The 27,953-nt window shown below is 38.5% G+C and overlaps 1 protein-coding gene across 6 annotated transcripts in view; it reads left to right on the top strand.

The window, feature by feature from the left end:
* scaper (S-phase cyclin A-associated protein in the ER) overlaps positions 1 to 27,953 on the top strand; it is a 108,877-nt gene that overhangs the window by 31,369 nt on the left and 49,555 nt on the right. For all 6 annotated transcript variants that reach the window (XM_077211148.1, XM_077211146.1, XM_077211142.1 and 3 more), the window contains 6 exons: positions 1,473 to 1,554; positions 1,647 to 1,799; positions 6,054 to 6,161; positions 16,004 to 16,140; positions 21,405 to 21,470; positions 22,847 to 22,973. In XM_077211148.1, coding sequence (XP_077067263.1) covers positions 1,473 to 1,554; positions 1,647 to 1,799; positions 6,054 to 6,161; positions 16,004 to 16,140; positions 21,405 to 21,470; positions 22,847 to 22,973 — 673 coding nt within the window. The remainder of the gene's footprint in view (positions 1 to 1,472; positions 1,555 to 1,646; positions 1,800 to 6,053; positions 6,162 to 16,003; positions 16,141 to 21,404; positions 21,471 to 22,846; positions 22,974 to 27,953) is intronic.

Here is a 27,953-nt window from a genome sequence, read left to right as displayed (position 1 = left end):
GCTCCCTGATGCCCGCAAATTAGTTAAAATCTCCGAGCAAGAGCGGGCATGCGAGACAGAAGAGACTGTGCTCCAAACCGTGTAGCGCAAACACGGCGGAGAGGGAGAGAGCGAGAGACCTTGCGTGTGTGCCTCATGATGCGCGTTCTCCGGTAATTCATTAAAGCGCATGCTCATTAACTGACGCAGCCGGCCAAACGTGATTAGAAATGCATTTTACTAAATATTTTTTTCTTAACAATACATTTGTAACGCAAGTAACTTAATTTTATTGACATCTCTAACTGTAATCAAATTACATAAATTTTAAATGTAATGAGTTACATTACTGCGTTATCACGAAAAGTAATTAGAATACAATAACACGTTACTTTGTAACGCGTTATACCCAACTCTGCTCTTAGTTTACACAAAAATATTAAGCTGCTGTTTTCAACATTTTTAATAATAATAAATGTTTCTTGAGTATCAAATCAGAATGTTAGACTGATTTCTGAAGGATCTTGTGACACTGAAGACAGGAGTAATGATGCTGAAAATTCAGCTTTGATCAAAAGAATAAATTAAGTTTTAAAATATATTCAAATAGAAAATGGTTATTTTAAATTGAAATAATATAACTGTTTACTGTATTGTTTTCAAATAAATGCAGCTTTAGTAAGCATGAGTGACATCTTTAAAAACATGAAACAAATCGTACCCTTACTTTTGAACGTTAGTGTATGTTGGTCCTTGCATTAGAATCACGATATAAACTATTAGAGGAAAGCTGAACTAAATAATACAAATTTTTAATAAATATAATAATTTTAAGTTTGAAGGTCACAAAAACCCTGTAAAAATTGAATGCTTTGAGATCTATATGGGTTTGATGTCATGTCTTTTTTAATGTTTTGTTTTCTATAGCTTTTTAAAGAGGCCATATTATGCGCTTTTTTGCGATTTTGTGTTTAGGGTCTATTAGAATAGGTTTTCATACTTAAATGTAAAAAAACCCACATTATTTCCCCCAAATTTTACATTGTCAGTAACGCTCTGTTTAGTTCCTGTCTCTATGAAGCCCCTCCTTCTGAAAAAGCGTGTGTGCTCTGATTGGTCAGCTGGATCAGTGTGTTGTGATTGGTCAACCACTTTGAGCGTGTTTGGGAAATATCACGGCCCGTACCATAACAGCGAGTCTCAACACGCTCACCAGGCATTGCCCCTTTATTTTGCATATGCCGTGGGTGGTAATTTTTTTAAAACAGGAATATTGTGACATGTTTGTTCCTGAATGAAAACTCAAGACTACTATCGAGGCGTTTCAGGGAGTTCAGAAACAGTGCGCACTGATATAGAGAACTCCCTTTGGGGTGACTTTCTAACTTTGCAGACCTCTTTCATGCTTAAACCGCAACATTGCACAATAAAGAAAGTTGAAAATATATTTAAAAAAAATGCGTAATAGGTCTTATTTAATATACACACCGCAGGGACCGTGAGGAGCGTTTGGCTGCTCTCAGTGCTGCTCAGCAGGAGGCCATGGAGGAACTACAGAAGAAAATCCAGATGAAGGTAATTGAAAATGGTGTCAGAAATGGGATTATGATCAGTGTTTATCCCCTTTTACCTTTACAATACTGCTAGCTTGTGGAACGTGTTTTCAGCATGACGAGAGCAGCCGGAGACACATGGAGCAGATCGAGCAGAGGAAAGAGAAGGCCGCCGAGCTGAGCAGCGGAAGACACGCCAACACGGACTACGCTCCCAAACTCACCCCTTATGAGCGGAAGAAGCAGTGCTCACTCTGTAACGTTGTGGTAGGTACCGCATTATGAGTTTCTATCTGATCACTTAGATTGGTATTAATACGTTTAAAGGGCCCCTATTATGCTATTTAAAAATTTCCTAATGTTGTTGTGGAGTCTCCTACAACATGTTTACATGCATCAAAGGTAAAAAAACGGATTAATTTCCTCATAATATACATTTGCACATCATCACATTTTCAATGATGCTCAAACGATTCGTCAAATGAATCAATCCCTCTAAATCCCTCCTTTCCGTGAGCTACTCTGTTCTGATTGGCCAGACAGCTCAGTCTGTTGTGATTGGTTTACCGTGTACAGCGCGTCAAGAACAAAAACACCCATTGAACAAAAACACCCATTGCCATAACAACGTCAGCTCAGCTTGTCCTGAGGCTTCCTACACTGTAAGCTAAACACAGTAACGAACAATGACGTCGATTTGACCATATCCAGATGCTTGCGATCCTCAGACAGCATTATACTGTTATATCCAAGATCAAGATTGAAGTTGCGAGGTGATCGTGAGTTTTCAGTGGCCGGTCCTAGGATATGGAAAAGTCTTCCTTTATCTGTGAGGTCTGCAACGTCTGTACATGAATTAGAATCTAAGCTACAGTCTTATCTTTTTACTCTTGCATTTCATTCATAACGTTGGTTTCTTTAAACCCTAACCTAGTTTTTTATTGTCTGTTATTATTGTATTGTGTGTGGTTTGTTTTATACTTCTCCATTTGTATAACACAGTGGTCTACTTCTGTTGTGTTTATTTGAGCTTTATAAAGAAATGAAATGAAATGAAGTGAAATATTAATGCGAGCGCGAGTCCGATGATGAAACACTGTTATTCAACCCGAACCTCCATCGCAGGGACGGCTTCAGCAGGACCTTTTTTTCAGTAATACGCTACTCAGTTTGAGGCACATTATAAGATGTTGCAACTGTAATTCCTCACCATCAGCATTAACTAGTGCATGTTTTTTACTTGTACTAATTTATTTACTGAGTATTGTTCTAATATATTGCGGTGAATAGGTGGAAACTGTATCAATAACAATGCATGTAAACGATGTACATTAGCCGAGCTCTAGAGTGAATTATCTGATGTAACATAAACTTTGGTGAAACAAAAATTTCCTCAAAGTAGTGAGAACGACAGACAGTCTGCATGAATAGACAGAGTTTTAGGTAATTGTGGCCCACAGCTGATCAGCAGAAGTATTTCAGTAAGGCAGGAGACCTACACAATATAAAACTCAAAACTAAGTATTTTAAACACCATCTTTCAAGAGCAAGCGGTTTGCGAATCCTGCATTGAACTCCGAGATTTGAGAAGCAGTCGTCAGTAAAATAAAGGGAACACAGCAAAAGTTTAGGATCATACTGCTGTGATATCGTGGTAAAGATTAGTTTTAACCACTGATTCTTCACATGCTCGTCCTTGGGGAGTGAAAAATAACTGTCTTTACCTTCACATTATGCACAGCGTCTTCTCGACATGATGCTATCCAGTACAGGAATCAGCAGCCGGTTTGAGGTTCAAGTTTCCCTGGTGTCTGCGCATGCAATACGTGGGCGGGCAATATATTAATGTTTCGTCTTGACGTCACAACGAAACGGCTTATGACTCATTTGAAAAATGATTCATTTAAATGACTCAGAGTCGACTCTCACTTTTGAAAGACAATAACTTAATATACGGTGCACTTTCAGATTTAAAACTTTGCTGGATGTTTTCATTCACTTAGAGCTATGTTACACACTACATGAAAGGTCATTTTCAAAAATCCATAATAGGGGCCCTTTAAGACCGTTGAAGTGGTGGCGACTAGGAATACTGTCCCAGGAACATTTGGGACGCTCCAGACAACAATTCCTGCAAGGATGGACAGTCTGTCTTTGCTGCTTTGCCAGGCAGAGTGCATAAAATCACAGACTACAAGGTGATTCAGAGGATTTTCATAGAGAATGCATGTAAATGAGAATTTAACTGCATTCATTAAACATGAACTCTATGCGGAGATTAATAGCTGGGCGTGATTATGCTTTTCAAGCGACAGGCAACAAATCTTTGAGTGGCCGCATTTATCTCTGACGTGCCCAGCTTTTACTGCAACTGGGGCCAGACACCTTGGAGCTTCAAACTGACATCAGATTAAGCGCTGGGGACAATGAAATCTTGTTAAAAATGTCAGATGACCTTGGCCAGGCTCTGACACCAGAGATCATCTTTAGGTCAGCAGGAAGCACTCTAGCTAATGACATTATACACAGACTGTCCTGTGTGGGCTCAACTCCAGGACTCAAAGGAGACAAACAACACAAGCATCCAGATACTGTTGTCCTCACCTGCCATAGGAAAAACTTTCCTACTTTTTAGTTGAATTCTGCTGCAAATTTTCATTTAGGTCACTTTAATGCAAAGTCACTTTCAGGTTCAGTCCCCTTAAGTAAGGTTAAAGGAAAAGGCCATAATTTACTCACCATCATGTCATTTTCCTGCCTGTGTGAATTTCTTTCTGTATGGAACACAAAAAAAGATAACTTTTTTTTTTTTTACCAATCAGTTCATATAGATTAATTTATCTTTACCTTCATGTTCTTTTTGCCATTTGAAAGTTTAGGACCCCATTGACTTGCATAATAAGGACAAAACCATCTAAAACAAAATTCTTTATTGTTCCACAGAACAATTGAACAATATAAAGGCAAGTAAATTAATTTTGAAAGTAATTAATTTAATCATGTGCACAATAATGATAGTTTCTTTTTTGAGGTTTGACACTACAATCTTTTAGATTATCGGATAATTTACTCAATCTCATGTCGTTGCAAACCTGTACGATCTTTATCTTCTACGGCACACAAAAAAGGTCATATAAATCAATAAAACCCGTTCCATTCAGCTCGTGTAGATCAATTTCAAACAACCTTTGTCATTTTTGGGTTACAATCATAGACTGTAAAAAATATGGACAAAGCGTCTGTGACGTCACCCATAGACTTTCTTGGGACGGTTTTGAGGCCGTTTATGGGGGGTATGGGCGGCGCCATCTTGGAAAATCTTTTCAGGAAGGATGCAGAGGTGGTATGATGTGTTGTGTCAGATCATGGCCGAGACGTCAAATTTCAGGAATTCCACTCGGCGCAACCCGTTATCAGCTGTCAATCACGCTGTCAATCAAAGTTAACCACGCCCTTATTTGTCATACATTTTATTCAAAAAAATCACCCCCCTGACAGTTGTCAGGCACTCGGAACCTATTGAAAAATACAATAAAAGTCCATGGGACCAACCTGTTAAAACATGAATGCATGCTGTGAAAACGGACATTTTAACATGGGGTCTATGGACATTTGCTCCCTTTTGGGACCTGCCCCTAGCGGATTTTCGATGTATTGCAGTTTTTTGCACTTCCGGGTAGGCTTCATTTTTCAGATTAAAATGTTGCCGCTTGGTTACATTAGTCAATAATGGGTTCATAAAATGGAAAAAAACAAAACATTCTTCAAAATATCGTCGGTTTTGTTCCACAATATGAAAGTCAGTGAAATGTATTTTGGTTAACTATTCCTTTAACTGTTGATCAAATGCACAAAAAGTGATCACCTTTTCTGGGGTTTGCAACCTTTTCGATTATCTGAAAGCTTATCTCAACCGCATGTAGTTCAAACCCAATTTTTTCCTTGTGTGAAACACAAAAAAGAGATGTTTTGATGGTGGTAGTTTCTAGATCGGGTTTGAACCGTCAACCTTTTGCTTACCAGCTCAGATCGTTTAGCACTTAGCTAAACCACCCCGGTTTCTCACAACGAACAGAACCATTAAATTAATAATAGAGACATTCAATGGAGTAGGAGTCTTCTATGCTTTTCACATGACCTCTTGAGTTTTCAGGACAGGTGAGCTGCTCTACAAACTCGAGAGGTGATATTTGAGCTGGTAAAAACAGTGCTTGGGGCGCTGATGCATTCGAAACGAAGGTGTCTTTCCTCTTTAGTCATTTTAGTTCACAGTTATTCGTCAGTGTTTTCCGATTTTCTAGTTCTTATGAGATGTGTCTGTCAGCTCTGCAGATGTCTGTCAGGATCAAGGGATCATATTTAGCTTTAAAGGGTTGGAACATATGTCTTGACACCTGAGAACTTTCAGTCCATGAATGATGCCGAAACGTATTGTGTGGTAGATTGGTATGTTTCAGGCCCATGGCTTTATTTTTGGCGGATTGCCACTCATGATCTCCGGCCTGTGCGTTTGTGTTGCAGATCACCTCTGAGGTCCACCTGTTCAGTCACATTAAGGGTAAGGGGCACCAGCAGGCAGTGCGGGACAGCAGCAGCATTCAAGGGCGGGAGCTGTCGGACGAGGAGGTGGTGAGTTTACCCCACTAAAAACACTGAAGAAACCAGGGTTCAACACATAGGAGTTCATAATGGTTTGTAAGATTTGATGCATATTAAACGCATTTATATTAAATATATGATAAAAAAAAAATTATAATATTATTATAAAATGCCAAATTATACAAATATTATTATAAAATGCCAAATTGAGGAAAATGTTTTACCATTTTAAATATGAAAAAAATGATCATAATTCTTATTTAATGTTTTATATTTATATATATATATATATATATATATATATGTATATGTATTAGGACTATCAAAATTAATGCTTTGACGCACACGATTATTTTTTTTTGGTTTAACGTGTTAACATTTTTTTTAAACGCAATTAATGCAGCATCTGTTTTTTTTTCTTGTCACTCTTTGTCTGGCACTGTTATTATATGATCACGCTCTTATTCATGCAAATACTCATAAACCATTAAATCGCGAAAAGACACAAAAGAGAACGCAGTGCGGTACTTCTGGTGCACGTCTTTGAATCTCCTGTCTGTGTGAGAGACGCACACAACTCGTGCGCATAGAAAGCCACTTCAGACAGAGCTTGAACAAAAACACACAAAATGATGCCAAAATCTGTTTTTTCGAGTATCCTCGCAAGCACAGTCTTAAATTAGTTAAATGAAGCCTTGAATGAAATTAAAGAGTTGTGAGAAAATGGGATGTGTGTCAGATCCGCGTCATGTGCGGCAGGTCTTAAAGTGACAGCAGCCTAATAAACCTGCCACTGTCTGTCATTAAGGGTCATTAAGGATAATGAAAGAACAAAAAAGAGAAAATCACTCACTGCTCTTGACTGAATAACTTTTGTAGCTTTAATAAGCATTAATTTACTTATTAATTGAATTTATGCAGTGAAGACTTTGAAGTGTTTGATAACTTTATTATATCTTACCTGTTAGACCTACCTGAAAATCTTAAAGGGCTGTTTAGGTTACAGGAGTCAAAAACAACGAACACAATAACTTTTTGTGCATTTTGACCGGTCAAGTAGAAATCTGAACTGGTCTGACTGGGCCAATAGAACAAATTGAGCCCTCATATATTGAAGTGCAGGTACATTTGAAATTTATTATAATTGGTTTATGTGAAGATTGTTTTAAGTTCACTTAAATTAAATGTTTTTTTTTGTTTTTTTAAAGAATAATAAATGTTAAAATTGTTAGCTTTCAATTATACTGTAATGTTGAATGGCTATAATTTATGGGTATAATTGAGAGGAAAAAAATCTATTTCACAGAGACATCAGTAGCAGTATTAGTATCGGTGATGCCTCCTTTCATAAAAAGATGCCATTAAACAAATATTTAAAATATAGGCTCCTTTTTTTGTTGTTTCTACATTAATTTGGAGATTAAATTAAAATATATATGTAAATATAAATTATACATACAAAAATATACAAACAATTATTACACTTTTGTTAAATAAAAACAAAATATAACACTTAATTCTATCTTGCATACAAATATGAATCATTACAGTTTTTATTCATTATATTTATTAAAAGTTTAAAACATAACTTGAAAATTCATTTACTTTATGTAAATAATGTCACTCTTGCTAGTGTTTCTCACAGACACACAAACAGCACACACACACATTCAACTTCATTTTTAGGGTAGACGTTTCTTTTTATGAATTTGCACATCATTTATCATATCTGTAAAGGTTGAGAGGATCGACACCAACTTTCCCATATTTTTCTTGGTTTGTGGGACCATAAAAGGCTAGAGCGAATCAACACTAATAGTGTTTGTGTATATGGCGTGGGGTGAGATCACCCTGCCTTGTCTCTGGGCTTGACTGAGTGCCTCTCCCCTGAACGCGGCTCGTTAAATGCGGGATCTCTCACCGCAATATGAGATTGGCTTTCACACTGGGCTTCTTTGTACGGCTGACAACTGTTGGTGCTATATGTTGCACCTTTGGCCCCTGGACCTCCTTCATTCAAACCTTTTTCCCAGCGAGTAATATTTAAACCCCCAGTGCTGCCTCTAAATCATTATCCTTGGCCGCAGCCGCCTATTTCTCTGCCTGACAGTGTGATAAACACACAGTCGAGCCACCGCGCCACGTCTCGCAAGCGTGCGACGCGCGTCAGGTGCAGCTGACTTAATGAGGCCTGTCTGAATGGTGGAGCTTGATGTATTTAATTGAATTAACTGTTCACATTGAACTAGTTTTTGAACGGCATTCGTTTGGTTTACGCACAAAAGGAAACCGTTTACCTGTGATTTATAAGCCACGATCTGTAACAGTCAGCGGAATTAGCAAAATTGGAAACTTCAGGGTGTCTGAACTGTAAATTTGTCCTAGAGTTCATTACCGTGTCCTTGGCTCTTATTGGAAAAGACCACAGTACTTATTTTTTCTTCTCTGGGAGTTTATAAGCAATATATGTCAAAATGTGCAATTTTGATAATTCGTTCACAGTTGCTGCGTTTTAAGGAAACCTGGCCACAGGACTTGTTTGGATAGTCTTGCGATGGACGCTCCGGTGCTCCTTATTTATGTCTCTGCTCATTTTGGTGTGCAGTATTTCATTCACACAACCGCCAAAAATTTTCCAGTCGGCACTTCCATAATTCTTGCCGTTATGAAAGATTTTTAATTAAAACTAAGATGGTTGGCTGAACCGTGCAGAGGTCACAACGTAGTTTTTCAGCGAAAGCGGGTCCAGAGCCTCCGTCTGTCCTCGTATTTAGTCATATTTCGCTATTTAAAAGACTCAGGAGTTAAATTGAAAATACAGCGATTATCAACAGCAATGGATCAGTGTGGCTGCAGGACACTTGGATTGCCTCTTGGACTCTATATTATCCTTTATTGGTTGTCATCTGTTCTGGTTTAATGTGATATATCGCCGCTCTAGGCCCGTTGTGTTTGACACATAGGAGCTTTATTTATCCTCAACCTTTGACGCCAGATCAAGAAGAAACACAGCTGAACGTTGAGTTATTCAAGCTAAAATATCACAGTTTTTCAGAGTCATGGCCTAGTCTAGTGGCTGGCACACAAGTGCTCATGGATTTAAGTCAAGACTTGTGTTGTATATTTTATATATAAATATGTATTCTATAGAAATATATTATATTGAACATACTAAATATAAAACATAATATTATAAACAGTATTTAATATATATTAGGGATGTCAGTTAAGAGGGGGTTAAGTTCCCTTGTAGTCAGTAATTCCCTTAAAACTCATCTTTGATCACTAAAATGACATATTTTTAGCCTTTTTTCCTTGAACATTTTTTCGTCATACCTTAAAATACCTTGAATGTAACTCTACACCCCTGCCTCATTTAGTATATGCGGTTCTATGAATATGCAAATTAGCTCCGCCTCCACTCACTCACACCAGCTCAGAGATTCACTCGTTGAAGATCTCACGTTGACGTGATTGGTTAAAAGGTAGTTTGTGACGTCAGAAATACCAGTGATTTTCAAACCGCGTTTTTGAGACTGACAGTAGACATAGACATATAACAATATTAAAACCTTGATTTTCACAATATGAAAACCTTGACTTTAATAATTAGTTAATTACGGAAAAATAATGCGATTTTTAAATTAATGCACCAGCCCTGCCCACCTTCGTATGGCATACGAAGTTCATCTTACATTTCAAATGGTAGATTGGTGAAGAACATGAAATAGGGCAACAACAACATGATGGACCCTATAGAATGCAGGTTGAATGCAAAAATAAAAAGTTGGCCATTGTAGCCTAAAGTTTGTGTAATAAATTCTGTTGAATTAAATCAAATATTTCTTTTTCTTTTTAAAGATATATGTTTTTCTCAATATTTTGTCTATTTAATGATTTTTCTCATTTAATACAATAATGACTTAATTAATTTCTCAGCCAAATTTGATGTGTGATTAATTTGATTTTAAAAAAATTATTTGACAGCCCAGTATTTTATAAAATTGCAAAACTATTAATTATCTTAATGTTAAATATTACTTTAACAAATTAATAGTGTTGTTTTTGTTTTATTTTTTTTTCCACTAAAAATAAAATTAGAACCCAAAATATAAAAGCTCTTTCCTTCAGTGTTATAATTAACACAACAAAGTTATTTTATCATCCTCTGAACTCCTTTCAAAACAAAGACGTCATGTCACACGATGCATCCAATGTTAGAATGTTATCCTGTAAGGGATGTACAAGTCAAGTTTTTCTGTGTACGTCGTTGGTTTGTTACCTTATACCGTCTGTCATTACATTGTACCTGAATGACAAACAGCTGTCTGCTTCACATTGGGGGAAAGACATCTTTTGCCGGGTCTTTTGTGTCACACAAAAGAGAGGAGGATGGGACATGTATCAGTGTGACAGGGAGCGCTTCATCATGGCCCCTGAGCATCGGTGGAGGTGTGATGTTTGGAGTTGTCTCTCATTACGTCCCACAGAAAGCACTGTGGTTTTTTCGGGTGTTCTAGCCCACAGGCTGGTCTCCGTCACTTTGTATATCTCTCAAGTCTCCTATTATCACCATGTGCAAGTAGACACCAGTCCATCACCTGTCCATCGAATTTGATAGGTCGTCATATGCCTCATTGTCCATTTTCTAGAGCATACAATTTTTACGCACAAATCTTTTTGATGCAATCTAAGAGCTTTCTGTTTTCTCCATAGACAACTATGCAACTACTACTTTAACGCTTCTAAAAGTTCTTAAAGAACTTCTTAAAGAAGTAAAACTAATCCATATGAATTAAATTTTCTGAAGTGATTTGATCGAGTTATATGATGAACAGATTGAATTTAAGCTTTTATCCCTTTAAACATTGATCAGCGAAAATAAGCTGAAACTAAACCATACCTGATTAACGCGCAAGAACAATCCTCTTCCAGAAGCTCAAACTGCGAAACACGAGAATGAACCTCATTGGTTCTTGCTAAATCTCAAATGTGCTGCATAACACGTGAATGAACCTCATTGGTTCTTGCTAAATCTCAAACGTGCTGCGTAACACGAGAATGAACCTCATTGGTTCTTGCTAATCCTCAAACGTGCTGCGTTACACGTGAATGGACCTCATTGGTTCTTGCTAATCCTCGAACGTGCTGCGTTACACGTGAATGAACCTCATTGGTTCTCGCAGAAACTCAAACGTGCTGCGTAACACGTGAATTAACCTCATTGGTTCTTGCTAAAGCTCAAACGTGCTGCGTAACACGTGAATGAACCTCATTGGTTCTTGCTAATCCTCAAACGTGCTGCATAACACGTGAATGAACCTCATTGGTTCTTGCTAATTCTCAAACGTGCTGCGTAACACGTGAATGAACCTCACTGGTTCTTGCTAATTCTCAAACGTGCTGCGTAACACGTGAATGAACCTCATTGGTTCTTACTAAAGCTCAAACGTGCTGCGTAACACGGGAATGAACCTCATTGGTTCTTGCTAATCCTCAAACGTGCTGCGTAACACGTTGATCATTGATCAGCGAAAATAAGCTGAAACTAAACCATACCTGATTAACGCGCAAGAACAATCCTCTTCCAGAAGCTCAAACTGCGAAACACGAGAATGAACCTCATTGGTTCTTGCTAAATCTCAAACGTGCTGCGTAACACGTGAATGAACCTCATTGGTTCTTGCTAATTCTCAAACGTGCTGCGTAACACGTGAATGAACCTCATTGGTTCTTGCTAATCCTCAAACGTGCTGCGTAACACGTGAATGAACCTCATTGGTTCTTACTAAAGCTCAAACGTGCTGCGTAACACGGGAATGAACCTCATTGGTTCTTGCTAATCCTCAAACGTGCTGCGTAACACGTTGATCATTGATCAGCGAAAATAAGCTGAAACTAAACCATACCTGATTAACGCGCAAGAACAATCCTCTTCCAGAAGCTCAAACTGCGAAACACGAGATTGAACCTCATTGGTTCTTGCTAAATCTCAAACGTGCTGCGTAACACGAGAATGAACCTCATTGGTTCTTGCTAATCCTCAAACGTGCTGCGTTACACGTGAATGAACCTCATTGGTTCTCGCAGAAACTCAAACGTGCTGCGTAACACGTGAATTAACCTCATTGGTTCTTGCTAAAGCTCAAACGTGCTGCGTAACACGTGAATGAACCTCATTGGTTCTTGCTAATCCTCAAACGTGCTGCATAACACGTGAATGAACCTCATTGGTTCTTGCTAATTCTCAAACGTGCTGCGTAACACGGGAATGAACCTCATTGGTTCTTGCTAATCCTCAAACGTGCTGCGTAACACGTGAATGAACCTCATTGGTTCTTGCTAGTCCTCAAACGTGCTGCGTAACACGTGAATGAACCTCATTGGTTCTTGCTAAAGCTCAAACGTGCTGCGTAACACGTGAATGAACCTCATTGGTTCTTGCTAAAGCTCAAACGTGCTGCGTAACACGTGAATGAACCTCATTGGTTCTTGCTAAAGCTCAAACGTACTGTGTAACACGTGAATTAACCTCATTGGTTCTTGCTAAAGCTCAAACGTACTGTGTAACACGTGAGGTTGGTTCTCACATGTCAAGTTAACTTGCTTGAGCTTCTGTTTACCCCAACTGATCTGAGCTGATCAATGTTTATATGTGAATAAAACCCAAATTCAATCTGTTCATCATATAAAGCGATGGAGTCTCTTCAGAACATTTTGAACAAAACCGCTTAATTCATATGGATTAGTTTTATGAACTCTTTATGAACTTTTTGATGCGTCAAAGTGGCAGGTGCGTAGCTGTCAATGGAGGGACCAAAATGTCTCAGATTTCATTAAAAAGATCTTCATTTATGTTTCGAAGATGAATAAAAATCAGGTTCGTAACGACATGAGTGTAAATGATTAATTTTTGGGTGAACTATCCCTCTAAGGAAAGACTCAAATCATATAGAAAATCAAAATATGAGAATGTACATTTTAAAAACTTTTTTCTGTAAAACCAGAGCAGTGGTGTTATGACATGACTTTCTCTTAAAATATATTCTTTAATCAAATTCTGTTCAAGTCTCAGACTATTGAAGCGATTGACTATTGCCATAATGGTTTACCCTACTTCGGGTTCACTTGCACATTATGAGCTTAGCTCCAGCCGTGGTCTCCTCACAGATCTGGTTTTGTGCTGCTCCCCTCTCCTCCAAACCCCTCTTTATAATCTCAAGATGGTGCACGTCTTTGAGGTGTTATAGAAACAATCCCATTAAGTGAACGGCAGGCGAAGTAGATCGCCTTTCAGAGAGATTACTCAACAGATGCCTCTCTGGCCACAGGGAGGCAATGGTTATGACTGCAGGGCTAGACTCCTGTTCCCGAGGGACACGGGGGAGATGCCTCCTCAAGCACACACACGCACGATCACTCATCCATTTGAAACACTATATGATGCAAATGTACAGATTTCAAACGGAGGTCCGTTTGGCAATTTGTCACATTTGTCTCAAACTAATTCATTAAGGACAGGTGTCAAGCATTCGAGACAGTGTTGGCTCTGGTCGTTAAAACTTTGTTATTGTTCGCTTCGTTATTGTTCAAAGTTAATGGACCTTGTGAAGAGCTGTTGGAGGAAATGGAGAGCCGATGTTTGTGCAAATGTTCTGTTCTCTCCGCATCCTTATTAGTTATTTACTAATACCCAAAACCCAATTTTTTATTCTGTCACATACTCTCCCTCAATGTCTTTCCAAACCCATTACTTTTTTTTTGCAGAACAAAGATGTTTTGAAGAAAGTTGGGGCCAAATCAATGTTGGACCCCATTCACTTTCATTGTACGCACAAAAAAAGAAGCAACTGTTCTGTTCCACAGAAGACAAAGTCATACAGGAATGACAAGAGCGCGAGTAAATTATGACAGAATTAAAAAAAAAATTTGTACAATCAGTGTACTGTATGTTTGTTTACATGCACCAAGCTACTGTGGGTTTTTGAAGCATTAAATACATGTTATATGTCTATCTTTTGATACAGGCCAATTATAATCTGATTGATGTATAAACATGCTAGACAAAGCCAAGCAACAACTGCATTATCAGTTAAGGTGTGGTCACATTTACAGTGGTTCTGTGAATTTTCACAGGCAAAATTCAGGATATTACCCACTACGATTTATTTCATAAATGGTTCAAGTTGGTCACACGGATTGAAAGCTGCTTGGATTGAAAGGTGTGCTTCATACATTGCTACACTAATGACAAGAGTCAAGGGAAATGTTTTTTTTTTGTGTGTGTTTTTTTTTGTCTGTGAAATTGCACTAAAATGTTCCTAGTGTGACTGCACCTTTAGTCCCAACATCGCAAAAATCATTCAGTATAAACCATTTAAGTGGCATTTTAAAAAGTTATTGCTTTAGTCCGACTAAAGCCAAACTTTTCTAGTGCCTGTAAATGCAATTCGTGACTTGATATATTATGGTAAAGATTCTTCTACCCTCAACAAAGCTGAAAACTCAGTTGTTACAATATCCCATTCCTTCTGACAATTGGTCTGCCTTTGTAACTGTAACTGAAATGAGGAACCAGGATATGTATTTGCCTCATCCAGTGCGTGTGCCCAGGTTTCTCCTAGGTTTTTGGCTCCCGTCCTCCGTTAGCATACGGCCTCTGAAGTATCGACTCAGAGTGGGAACTCTTATCTATCTCACCCGCTGCTCCCATCCTGCGAGGTGCCGGATGACAGAATAATTGGATAATTGCTTTCTGGCACATGCATCACTTGGTCCGAAATTGAGTTACATCCGTCTTTCTTCCCATCGAAATATCGGCATCATCAGAAAGAGACGGAAAGCTATACCTCTCTCCCCCCTCAGCACTTCCGCCGCCTCAATGCCAGCAGCGAGTGGAGGAGATGCCTTCATAATTGTGGAGCACAATGCCTGGGCCGGGAGGACTTTACATGCCACACAAAGAGCTTAACACCTGGACTTTCAATGGAGGTGGTCCGCTTCACATCTAGTGTGGGAGTCGGAGCCCTGCCTTTGGACATGTGCTGTGTGGAGAGGTTCTGCGGAATTAACGTTTTGATGTTTGATCTCTTCTCGTCGTTCTGTTCTGACACACCCATGTGTCGTCATTCCATTGTCCCTTAGGGACTTTTCTAGAGCCACGTGGCTTTGAACTGAGAGGTCTCTCTATGGAGCTGTAATGAATCTAATGTGCTTTTTTTTTTTTGGCAAAATATGGACTAGTTAAATCAAACTTTGATTTAAGTCTTCTCATCCTACCATCTCATGTCTGTGAGCACACTTTGTGTGTTTGCTTCCCAATGTACAGTATATTGTTTGTGTCCAATTGGTATGTTTGAGTCAAAACTCAAATAGTATTTAAATGTATTTTTCAGTAAAATTGAAGCTAAAATAATTGTTAACAAAAGTTTTTGTTTACATAATATATATATATATATATATATATATATATATATATATATATATATACAAACACACATATTATGTAAACAAAAACTTTTATGTTAGATGGGATTAATCACAATTAATCGATTTCACAGCACTATTAAAAACTTAAACGAAAATGAGAGATGTTGCAATAGCAACAAACTGAAATAAGTTTAAGCTGAAGTACTAAAATTATTAAATCTGTAATAAAAATGTTATAAAGAAATATTAAAAAAGGTTTCCTGGTATGGTAAATAAAATAAAATAAAAATGTTGATCTTAAAAAAAAAAGGTCATAAAACCGACAAGAGCAAATAACAAATATGAACTATTTAGAAAACACTTTTCACACTTGTCAAATAAAATATGCAAAAAAAGCTCTAATATGAAATTTAACTGGCTTTTGTTTTTGTTTTTCTCCTCAGGAACACCTGTCTCAAAAAAAGTACATCGTAGACATCATGACCGACAGCAGCGTGCCCTCAGACAGTGCAAAAGATGGAGAAGAGAGACAGAAAGCTCGGAAAAAGGCCAAGAAACTGCGGGCACGCATGAACTCAAGGTGATGCGATCACATTCTCTTCTCTCTTTCTTTTCTTTATCTCCCTCCCTCACTCTGTGCGGCTAAAGCGTGGTGTTGTGGCTTATGAGAGCTTTATGAGTGACAAGGAGATGGAGAGCAGAGGCGATGTGCATCCTGGCTGTCCACGCGGCAACACTGATGAGCTTAATTTATGGCCACTCTCTGTGATTGGGGAGGAAAAAGTGAGAATCGATCTGTTAGCCCCTCCCCACCACTCCCCCACTTTCACCTGTTAAGAGCTTTTCTCCTAATTGGTTGCCACCACGCTGCCAAAACTGAAGGCTTCTCTACTGTACAATAGTATGTTAAAGTATGTGTAAAGCATGCCTGTTTTTCTCTCTTCCAACTATTGATTTTAAAATGAAGTATCAAAGAAAATCAATAGTAATCAACAAATAGGAGCGAACGCGTCTCAGTGTCAGATCCTAGACCTGGGCACTATCAATTTTTCCTCCTGTCACAACTGTTAGTGTGTGTGTGTGTGTGTGTGTGTGTGTCTTGGTGTAAGTACAGTTAATGTGGTATGTTTGTTTGTCAGTAAGGCTAAAAATGGAATTAATGTCTTCAGAGATTGTTTGAGTTCTAAAGAGCCAGGGAATTTTTGATATAACTTTATACATCCGTGTGGGGATAATGTTTGTTACTAACTGCTAATATTCAGTCTAATTATATATTGAAGTGTATTCTGTGAGGTTTTTATTTAGTGACATTCTTTAGAAAATGATTTAAACGGTAACTACAGCACATTAATAAATGAAAAAAAGTAAATTCTCTATACAAACTTGTAGATATTTATAAGTTGTAATTAGGTACTGATAATGTAAATATTGATATTTTTTAGGTCTATATGAAGTAAATCTATTTGTTCAAACATAATTTAGTCATTGTAAGTTAATTTTTTGTCCAAATGAATTTGACGTTTCTGCTTAATTACTGTATACGTAAGTTGTAATTTCGTTATATAAGTTAAATGTGTGCATATATATATATATATATATATATATATATATATATGTGTGTGTGTATGTATGTATGTACTATACTTATATAAATTACGTATGTATATAAATGTTATAATATTTTTGTTGTAATTTCTGTTTTCAATAATTGAAATTTCAACATAAGATACAATCCATCCATATCCATCCATTCTCAAAATCGCTGGTCTTATGTAGAATGAATCGCAGGAGTTATATGGTTATTTTGTTATAGTACATCATGAAATATCTGCATTTTTAAGTTGTAGTAATTGCTGCACAGGAAATTATGATGTTTGTAAGTTATAGTAATTACAACATTGACTAAAGTTGAAATTTTGTTTGAACTTATGCATGTTGAAATTTCATTAACCTAAAATTTCTATGCTGATAAGTTGTGATTGTAATGACATTTCTGAATATGTGATTTTAATAACATTACAGGCTTTCGTAAGTTTTCATATATTTCATGAGAAATGTCGACAGTTATAAAACGTTTTTGAAGGTTGTAATTGCTGCATCCCTAGTGGCCTTACAGTAATTGTAATTTGTAGACTATCTCTCTTTCTCTTTCTCTCTCTGTCTCTCTCTCTCTTGTCTACTAACAGTCTTCCAGTATAGAGGAGACCGACAGTCTGCCCTGCTTCTGAGCTCATTAATATAGAGGTAGCTCAGAGGGCAGAAAACAGCTCTGAGCTTTGGCTGGGAGAGTGACAACATGAGCCTCCTCTGTTCTCTGTCACTCCTGTGCTGAGCCCTGCAACACTCACGCTGCGAGGGAAAGAGGGTGAGGAGGAAAGAATGAAAGGGAGAGAACAGGCGCTACACGCTCATAAATCACGGCCGCCCACAGCCCTGGCTTGCTGAGGTTGGCGGCTCCACCGCGGGGTGGAAATGAGCCGTTTTATAGGAGCACAGTGTGGCGTTTGTAAAACGCTGGAGAGCTTTTCTCAGCCCTCCCAGGTAGCCCTGTCCCCCAATGTCATTGTTAAGCCCGCTCAGTCCCCGTCAGAGCCGTGGCATGGAAAAAGGCTGTTTAATTTCCTTAGCTGGACCCTGATTTATTCTTCAAATATATGGCTTGTTCTTCATGTGCAAACGTGTGGTTTTAATTACCATGAAAGCAGCATGTCCGCCCGTGTCAGCATTGGACGTGGGCTTTAAACTTTCAGAGTATCTCACTCTTAACTCTTTCCTTTTCTCTCTGATGGGCCTTTCTCTCGTGGATGGTGTTTGGCAGGTTGCATTACTTGTCTCTTCTCCAGGCTTGAGAACTGAGTTCTGTGTGTATTGTTGGTCTACCTGAGAGAGGGCGGTGCACAAAAGACCCCCTGTTCTGCACTCCCAGAGGAGTTTACTCACAAATTCAGAAAAAATTTCCCTAGAGGAGACTCAGTGAGGAAGGTGGGGGAGAGAAGGAGGGAATAGATGAGCTACAAGGAAACAAGGGATGGATCTGGGAAAAGATGTACAAAAAAAGGACACATTGAGGGAACATGGCGACCTCAAAGGAGGATCTCGTGAGCAGCCTTTTGCAATCTGACAAATGGGAAACTCCATGGTACGGTCAGTGTGACAAAGACAAATCTTCAAGTTCCTTTAGACTCTTTCTGTCCTCTGAGTCCAATGCTGCATAGACTGCTGTGATGTCTCTTGTGAATTCTGAACCAGTTCCGACATGATGCCCACTAAGGAAATGGAACACCACCCCATGGTACGGTCAGTGTGGCAAAGACAAGCCTTCAAGTGGCCAATTGTGAGGAACCGTTTCAATCTTGACTGTAACACCCTGTGCTCTTGTGCACTGCACACTGTCTCAAGTTTGCAAGGTCACCATGATCTGAACATTTGCCTCCCTCCTCTGTTGGGTAGTCACCTGTTGTTATGGCACCAACATGTGGATTTCATGCAGAATTAAGACCGTGCAAGTGTGATCTCTGCAAAAGGACAACTAGCGGCCACAATAAGGGTGTTTGTGACCCTTCATAATCATAAATTGACACATGGGACACTACAATCTTGTGAACTTAAGGGATACTTGCAAGTGAATGCCTTTAGATGACTAGACATCATCATGTGTTCCGTTTGGGACAGGGCCAAAGTGTCTGTATGTGTGTAGTTGCCATTAAACCACGGTTCAGATCATTTCAAGACTCTAGGACCCTGCTAACCTCAGACCTTTATTTGCCATCAGGTGCATGTAAATCTTTTCTATCTCTGGATGTATCCGATATTTATTCTACTTATAACCCCTTGTATACATTTGTTGAATTTATAGATGGATAAGGCTTCATTCCTCTCAGTGGATATGTTCCACAATTCACATTTTCCCTCCCTTTTCCTCGTCCTTTTATTCATCATCAGTCAAATTGTCTTCCATTTGATTGAGAGCCTCTCTAATCCAATATTAAATATTGCAGCGCTGCCCGACCAAATCTCTGTAATTGGGAGTGCCGAGCGCCTGAGTCTCCCATAGCACATTTAAAACGGATAAACTGTATTTGTTTTTTTTTTATCCGTCCAAAGGCATTGACGGTTTTACAGTTGATTGGGGGGAGGGGCCCGTCTGCGTCCAATCGGGCGGAGGTGAATAGTGGGGCACATCGTGATGAATTGATGATTAGCTCTGCATTGTAGCTTTGTAGCTCCCCCCCCCCACACACACACACACGAATAGCTGGTTACTAATATTTATGGTGCCCGGCCCGTTTAATGGGGCCTGCCGCATTCTGAGATTGATGGTCCGGCGATTGCCCCTCTGTTTAACCCGTGCAGGCGTAAAGCTGTCAGAGAGGAATATTGTAATCTGGAGGATGAGGACGAGGCCAGGTACGGTTCACAATCTTTTTCCGAGCGCTTGAGTCTATGAATCGGCCAGGATCGTTTCACTCCGTCAAAACAAAACACTTCGGAATCAGTCTTCAAAAATGCTATGGTACCCCGAAGAAAGTGGAGTCAAACCTAATTGTGTTTACAGTCAATTTATTGTTACGTGTCTCAGTAGCCAAGGGCTAGGGTTAATAAATTAATTTGAAGTCACTATTCAGTGTGATTTATCGCCTCTTACAGATCAGGACCAGAACTTTATCCACCTCAAACTTCTAAAGACATTCAATCACCACAAATTTATTTATTTGTTTTGTTTATTAATTGAAAACTCATAATTCTCCCTTTCAACTAAGAAAATGACTGTCACCTGCTGTGAACAATTTTGTTATTGTTCCTGCTATTAGGATTAATTTGCAGGATTACACTGTATACACTGTAAAAAATAAAAAAAATAAAAAAGTGGCTGCCTTAAATTAAAGTACAATCAACTTGGATGTTTAAAGGTATAGTTCGCTTCAAAATAAAAATTCTGTCATTTACTCGCCCTCAAGTTGTTTCAAACCTGTCTTAATTTCTTTCTTCTGCTGAACATAAAGTAAGATATTTTGAAGAATGTCATTAACCAGACAGTTGATGGACCCCATTGACCTCCATAGTAGGAAGGAAAATACTATGAAAGTCATTGGAGTGCATTAACTGTTAGGTTACCAACATTCTTTAAAATATCTTTATGTTCAGCAGAAGAAAGAAATTAAGACAGGTTTGAAACCACTTGAGGGCGAGTAAATGATGACAGAATTTTAAGTGAAGTCATTTCAACTTAAATTACTTTAAACTGACTTCAGTTGAAATTAGTTGTCTCTGAAATTCTCTTCCGAAAAGAGTTTATCAGTCCCTGAAAATCCATCCATCAAGCAGTTTTTTTTTGTTTGTTTTTTTCCAGAAGATGATCGATCATCCTTATCTGACGTAATGGGAAGTGTGATTGTCAAGAATTTTGTTCGGTGGTCCACACCAGTGTCCTAGAGCTGACTGACAGCAAAACTCACAGACTGGGTCTGTGACCCACTAGGGGACTAATTCACACCCTTCAGCCAATCACCTTATTTATTTTCAATTTCTAGACTTAAATAGTGTGGCTATTGGAGAGTCCGGTATTCCCTGCTGTGAAACAACATCCTCTGCTGTGATACCTCTCTGAAGACTGAGTGTTTGTGACTCGTTCATGCTTGTTAGTTTGTGATTGCTGCTAGTGCGGTCCCAAGACTAAATAAACAGTTTGAGGCTCAGCTTGACCTCTTGACATTTTCTTTGTTCAGCATGTCGTCTTATCTTCTCATGTCTTCAGGCTGACAGCCATCGGACTCCTCTGTTGCTCTCCGTCTGTCTTTCTCTCTCCATCTCTTTCTGACAGACTTGTTTGTCTTTCTTTTTCAGGGCTAAAGAGTATGAGACATGCATGGAAGCCAAGTCCCAGACCCCCGACTCTCCTTACAAGGCGAAGTAAGCTCCCCGCTCCACTTTTAAGGATCGTATACCCTACTTGAGGTTTTCTACCGAGTAGTCATGTCTTAATGCTGTCTTTTAAAATCCAAGCTTTACAAATTATGCCAGCACTGGGCTTTCCTTTATCAAACCTTTATAGTTTTGTTGTATAACTATGCAAAACTGATATACAAGCGATGTTGTCAGGGATCTCCTCTTAAAGTCTATAATTCTTGCTGTTTTGCTCAGTTTGGTCTTTTTGGTCAGGTTTCAAAATCAGGTTTTGTTCTTTTGCACAATGATAGTAAAAACCCCAAATCACCTATACTTGTGACATTCCAGTGGTCCCTGACAAGGGAATAATATACTGGATCTTTTTAAATTAAAATCAATATGCTGAAAATTTCTAAAAGGACTATGGTTAAGGTATAGCTAATATGTTTGGATAAAACATGCAAGTCATATTCAGTGTTGTCATTGTTAACTAAAAATGATTTTCTTTAATTGAAATAAAGCTGTGTGTATGTATATCTGTGTGTGTGTATGCGTGTGTGTGGTGTGTGTATATATATATATATATATATATATATATATATATATATATAGATATGAAACTGAAAATAAGTAATACAATTACTTAACTAAAATTAAAATAAATTAAATCTAATTAAAAATATATATTTTTAAAAAACTAATAAAAGTGACAAAAGCAAAATTACTTAAACTATAATTTAAATGAAAACTGAAAACAAAAAAAATTATAGCTAATTCACAATATAAAAAAACACTATATTATATAAATTATACTAAAAGAACACAAATATTTCACACCAAAATCAAAAGAAATTGTATTTTGCATAAAGAATTATTTTGTACAATTATTTATTTTACTATTTATCTTTCATGACCGTTCAGCACATTGTAAATTACTTTTTTCAAGAAAAGAAGTCTCTTTATTTTTTAATAGTGTATAAAATCAGTATACTGTAAAGCCAGTACAATAAATACCAAACAAATGTCTTGATATATACAATTTGCATAAATTAATATATATTTTTCACATTACAGTCATTTTAATGTTTTATATATTATAGTAAAATTATTGTATAATGTTTTTTTTTTAAGGCTGAGTTTTTTACATTTAATCAGAATATTTGAAATGCAGTACAACAAATAACAAACTGATACTAACTACATTCATTTATAATTACCTTACAATTTAAATATCTATTTTCACAGCCAGTAATGAGAATTGGGGAGAAGAAATGTGGTTAATTATCATGAAAATAATGCAAAAATAAAAATGTCAATGGGAAGTATGTCACTCTGACATGAAAACAAATTGATGCATTTATGATTGTTTTGAATACGTGCATGTGTTTGCTTTCTTCCAGGCTCCAGCGTCTGGTGAAGGACCTGGTAAAGCAGCAACAGGGGCAGGACAGTGGCCAATGGGCCAGTAACAAAGTGTCTGGCCTGGACAGAACCCTGGGAGAAATCTCACGCATTCTGGAGAAACAGGTTTGTACATATCTCTTATTGTCCATCTCCCTGGTGTGTTCTGATAGAGAAATGCCCTCTAAAGTAATTTTACTGAAAAGACTCCACAACTTCACGTAGTGCAATGCACTTTCTTAACTGAACAAAGCTGGAGATACCAGTAAAAATGACTGAATGGATGTGTGGTATATGTTGTTTAAACTGCTGTTTATCTGTCCATCATTACTACTGCACAGTCACACCAGGGTTCTTCTGGAACTGTATGCATCTGAGCGGTGTTTAGACCAGTCTATGTCAGGCGCTTGGGGGTTTTATTGTCTGAAGTCTAGTGTGTGTGTGTGTGTGTGAAGGAAGGGATTTGACTTGAAGATAAGCCTCTAGGCTGCTCTCAACACCGACTCCACTGAACCGCCGGCTTTGGCTGCAGTCCTCCCCGTCTTGCAGTCTATGCAGAGTATCGCTTTCCATCCCCAACTCTCTGCCCTCGGTTATTTGCTAATGAGGGCCAGGTTAGGTGCTTGTTTTCATTGCCGCAGATGTTATTAATTGGCGGAGATCCCCGTTTGTCAAACAGGCGAACATGTTTCCGAACGTTTGGCTTGCTACTGTTGTGCATTGTGGCTTTTGAACAAAAATATGTTCGTTTTTCAAAAGTAAATATAATCCAAATGACTTGAGGTAACAAAAGCAGGGAAGCTTTTGAAGATGTATTTTAGCAATCACTTGAGTTTTTTCTAATGCTAGCTTGGCATGTCACCACCCACCATGAAAGAGCTCTATTAATATCCCACTATTCAGTGTGAGTTTTGAGATTAAATCCATCAATTGTAGATTAAAAGAGCAGTTCACTTTTGATGATTTTGATAACATTTTTAAAGATGCTTGATGGAGCTGTTCTGAAGTAGTGATGATATGTGATATTAACAATGATTGTGTTTACATTTACTCTTGTAAACCATTGCGTAATATTATCTTATAGTTAGTAAAGTGTCTGAATTTAGTTTTTGTCTCTGACAAAACTCATTTTCCAAAAGCAGCTAGTTTGGGGGTTGCCTAAACAACTAGTTGACTAATCAGTTTTAACTCAAACCCCTGTATAATTAGACTGGTTTCAGGTTTACCTGACCCCACTTGAACCTTAGGGACTGTTTACATAAGATGCATTTTTGCATTCAAAATGGCTTAAGGTATCTCAATGGTATGAAACAATGCAGGAGACTTAGTGTGTGTTTTTAAGAGTTGGATGGTCAAAATGCTGTGTGTGCGTGTAATGGGACACTCAAAAAAGCTGTAAAAGATGTGTTCCACCACAGGCTAGAACTATAACAGTACATTTTTATAATTATATGAGAATAGGGAAGTCCACACCACAACGATAACGCCACAGAGAAAACATTGACAGCCAATCGGAACTTTAAAGAACTTGAGCATTTAAGCAGCAAACTTCATAGCTGCAGTGTGCTTTTATAATAAACAGAACATGTTGGTGCTGACACATATAATTGTATCTTTATAGTTATTGTTCTTGGTGTGAATGGGCCTTAAGGGTTATGCTGAATAAACACTAAAAAAATTAAATAAACTAGTCACACTGATTAATCAACTAGTATGTTGGTCAACTATTGTGACCCATCTCTAGTGTACTATATATCTCTAGATCAATAAAGAGGAAATGGATTGGTGACACGTCACATTTTGGTAATGAAACTGGATGTTTACGGTTTCTGTAATACACTCTTCAAATGAAGGTATGTGTGGTTTGGTGGGGGTGTGTTTGTGGGTGGATGCATGGTGCATTGATGGTGTCCTGTATTGACCACTGGGAGGAGATTTGGGTTGTTAATGGTCTTTCAGGAGGGAGAGGAAAAATGTAAGAGACTGAAGAGGGTGGTAAAACTGAGCTAATGGGCAAGGAGGAGGGCCGAGGGAGGAGAGGAAAGCATAAGCTGCTAGAGAGGAGTGAAAGGGATGTAATAATCAGCCATGAACCCAACATTTCTAATTATTGTCTAATTTGTTTTCACATTCAGAATCAGTTAACTCGAAAGTGACTGTTTTTGACTTGAAATATAGTTCATTACAATACAGATGTCATAGCAGCACATTGACCAGTGAAGTGAATAAAATTGAAATTAACCCAGCACTATACTTTTAAAATCCATTTTTTTACACAATATAGCAAGGCAGGTTTGAAGTAACTTAACACTGTTAATATTCCACATTCCCTTCAACAGATTTTCTCAGATCAGACCTTGTCATCTCATTACCCTCTCCAGGCCCTGTTCTTCTTAGAAATGTCTCTGAATGACAGCTTCTATCAAGAACATGAGTACATTCTTGTGTACTGTCCCCAAGGCCTCCTACACAAACTCTTTCTGGAGTTTTCCACAGAGACCTTGCTTTAAAGAACTCACGCCGTTTTTGTTTTTGCAAGTTGCTGGTACGGTAAAGTGCTTGTGGAAATGTCAACTCCTCAGGCTCTTTCTTGTAGCCTTTTGGGAATAAGACTCTCTTAAGAGTACAGTATCTGGACTTAATTTAGACTGTCAGTCAAATCTGTGGATTCCTCTATCCTGGTTCCTGCAATGTCCAGTTAAGGTGTGCAAGCCACCAAAACTAAGCAAGTCTGTGAACCCTGGTTGTCGAGGCAGTTCCGCCTCTAATCCCAGGACAAAGTCAAATAAATACCCTTCATTGGGAGTCTGCGTACACCCCTTCCCCCTCAGCATCACCTCAAGTCAAGAACGTTTAGATTATTTGACCTAACAAGCATCTCTCATGTCACTGACTCACCTACAGATTTGTTTTTTTTCTCATACCCATATCTGATTCAGTCTCCACTTTCTCCACTAATTCCTCGAACAACACCAGACTCTCCGGACCCCTTCTAGCCCCTCAAGCAGTGCAGCCTCCCCCACTCCACTTTCCTCGTGCTGTCTTTGCTCGGGCACAGTCTCCGACCTTTGCCCGCCTCTCCCTCTGAGCCCTCTAATGGTTTATTTTGTGTCAAACCAGGTTTCAGTTTGTCTCCCGGAGAACTGGCTGATCGAAGAGCCTTTTTTCCCTTCTTGTCATTCAGGAATATTCAGGGGAGTTTCTTGTTCCTCTGATCTGCGCTCTCTTACCTTAGCAGAATGAGCTCACATATTAACATTCTGCCAGGGAGTGTTTGTCACAGCTTTCAAATAAAGACCAGGCCGAGATCAACTGCCTTTATGACACTTGAGGGACTGTCAGGAACATTCTGGGCCTGCTGGGCCAGCCAGTATTTACATTTTCATTTGCCAGCTGTCAGAGGTTGGCTCCCCTTGGTGGCCAACTAGTGGCTAGCTATACCTGATCAAGAGGCCCAAGTCTGTGGAAGGGGCCTTTCCGACATTGTACTTGCTCTCAATCCATGTTTGATGACTTGGAGAAAGGGTCCTGTGAATGAAGTTTCAGTTGAGAATAAAGAAGAACATTAGTGATTGACTGTGTCAGTGTTGCTTGAACGTTGTTTAACTAGAGATTTAGTCTGAATTCAGATCCACTAGGTGGCCAATCTTTTTATCTCTTGCCATACATTTGGCTAATTGCTGAATTGTCTACAGCAGAGGTTCCCCACCCTGGTCCCGGAGTTCCCCCCAACATTGCATCTTTTAGATGTCTCCCTAATCAAATAGAACGGATTAAAATCAATAGCTCATTAGAATAAAAATCCAAGACAAGAAATGGGTGTGTAAGATATGGATGTTGTCTAAAATGTGCATTGTTGTAGGGGTTCTCTGGGACCAGGGTTGGGAACCACTGGTCTATAACCTTAATTTATGAAAGTTTTTTTAATCATTGGTTTGTTTTTGAGGTTGTAGTTTGTTGGTTTTAGGATCATTGAAAGGCATGAAAAGAACCACATTTTTCAACAAGCCTCTTCATAAATATGTGTGAGGTGATTGGGTGTTGCCTGTCTACTGCTGAGGGACAGGTCGAGCTTTAGGATTTAGCTAGCCAGTTTAAAAAAAACATGGACATAGTTTTTGCATTCCTTCACCATGTGCTGTCAGTAAGGTAATTGTCAAACCCTAATTGCGTAGTAATTCTTTTGTTCCACTTGGCTGTTACTTGTGACTGTAATAGAGTAGAGGATTCATGTTTCGCCTCAGGCGCATGTTTGAAGGGGCACGAAGACAGCTATTAGAAGAGTCAGAAATCCGTAGTCGAAAGAATTGCCCTTGGGTAGCTAATTTTTGGATATCAGCTTGATATTTGAACTAATAATGATGTGTAGCTTTTCCATATTCTCGGTCAGAAGTTAAAAGAATCACACCATGTGTGAACTTGGCATTTTGTATACACCAGAGTTAAAGGTTTATGATTCTGGCATGCATCTATTTTCTTTTTTAATTTTGGGTTGCGTAGCATGTACTGGGGTTCCAGTTTGTAACTGACATACACTGGCGTTTCTTTAAAAATTCCCAAGGTTCCTTTTGATTATACTCTCTTGTTTCCAGTGAACAGTTGGTTTCTATTGTTATCCTAAAACTGAACACTTCCTCCCTAAATGTTTCTTGCTTGCAAAGGAGCATGATTATCAAGAACAAATTATCTTCCAGTGTGTACTTAAATATGGACTGTTAAAACTTAAACTGTAAAGACTAACTTATTGCTTTACTGTCTACAGTACTCTTGATGGGGTTTATAGCTCTTTCCCTTTCTTGTAATGTCAGCACAGGCCTCTTCACTAAATAGAAACTGTTTATGCCTATGTGTATTTCTATACTACTTCTTAAAAACAAAACACAGAGTTGTACCCTGTCTGCATGCCAGCCCTCATATTCATTCTGAGATCTGTCCCTGTAACCAGACGGGGCATGTTTATATCACTGCGCCACTTGCCAAAAGATGGATGGGCCTAAGACGGAACCTTGCTGAACCCCTCCGTCAATGAACGACCCAGCCAGTTGTTCTCCATCTGTTGCAAGAAGGGGGATGCAGCATTTTAGGAGCACTCCCCTCCCCCTGACT

This window comes from Siphateles boraxobius, unplaced genomic scaffold, assembly GCF_051911475.1.
Source record: "Siphateles boraxobius isolate OS27281-9 unplaced genomic scaffold, OSU_SipBor_1 65, whole genome shotgun sequence".
Taxonomy (NCBI): Eukaryota; Metazoa; Chordata; class Actinopteri; order Cypriniformes; family Leuciscidae; genus Siphateles; species Siphateles boraxobius.
The sequence above is the reverse complement of the archived record's forward strand: the minus strand, read 5'-3'. Positions and strand labels throughout refer to the sequence as shown.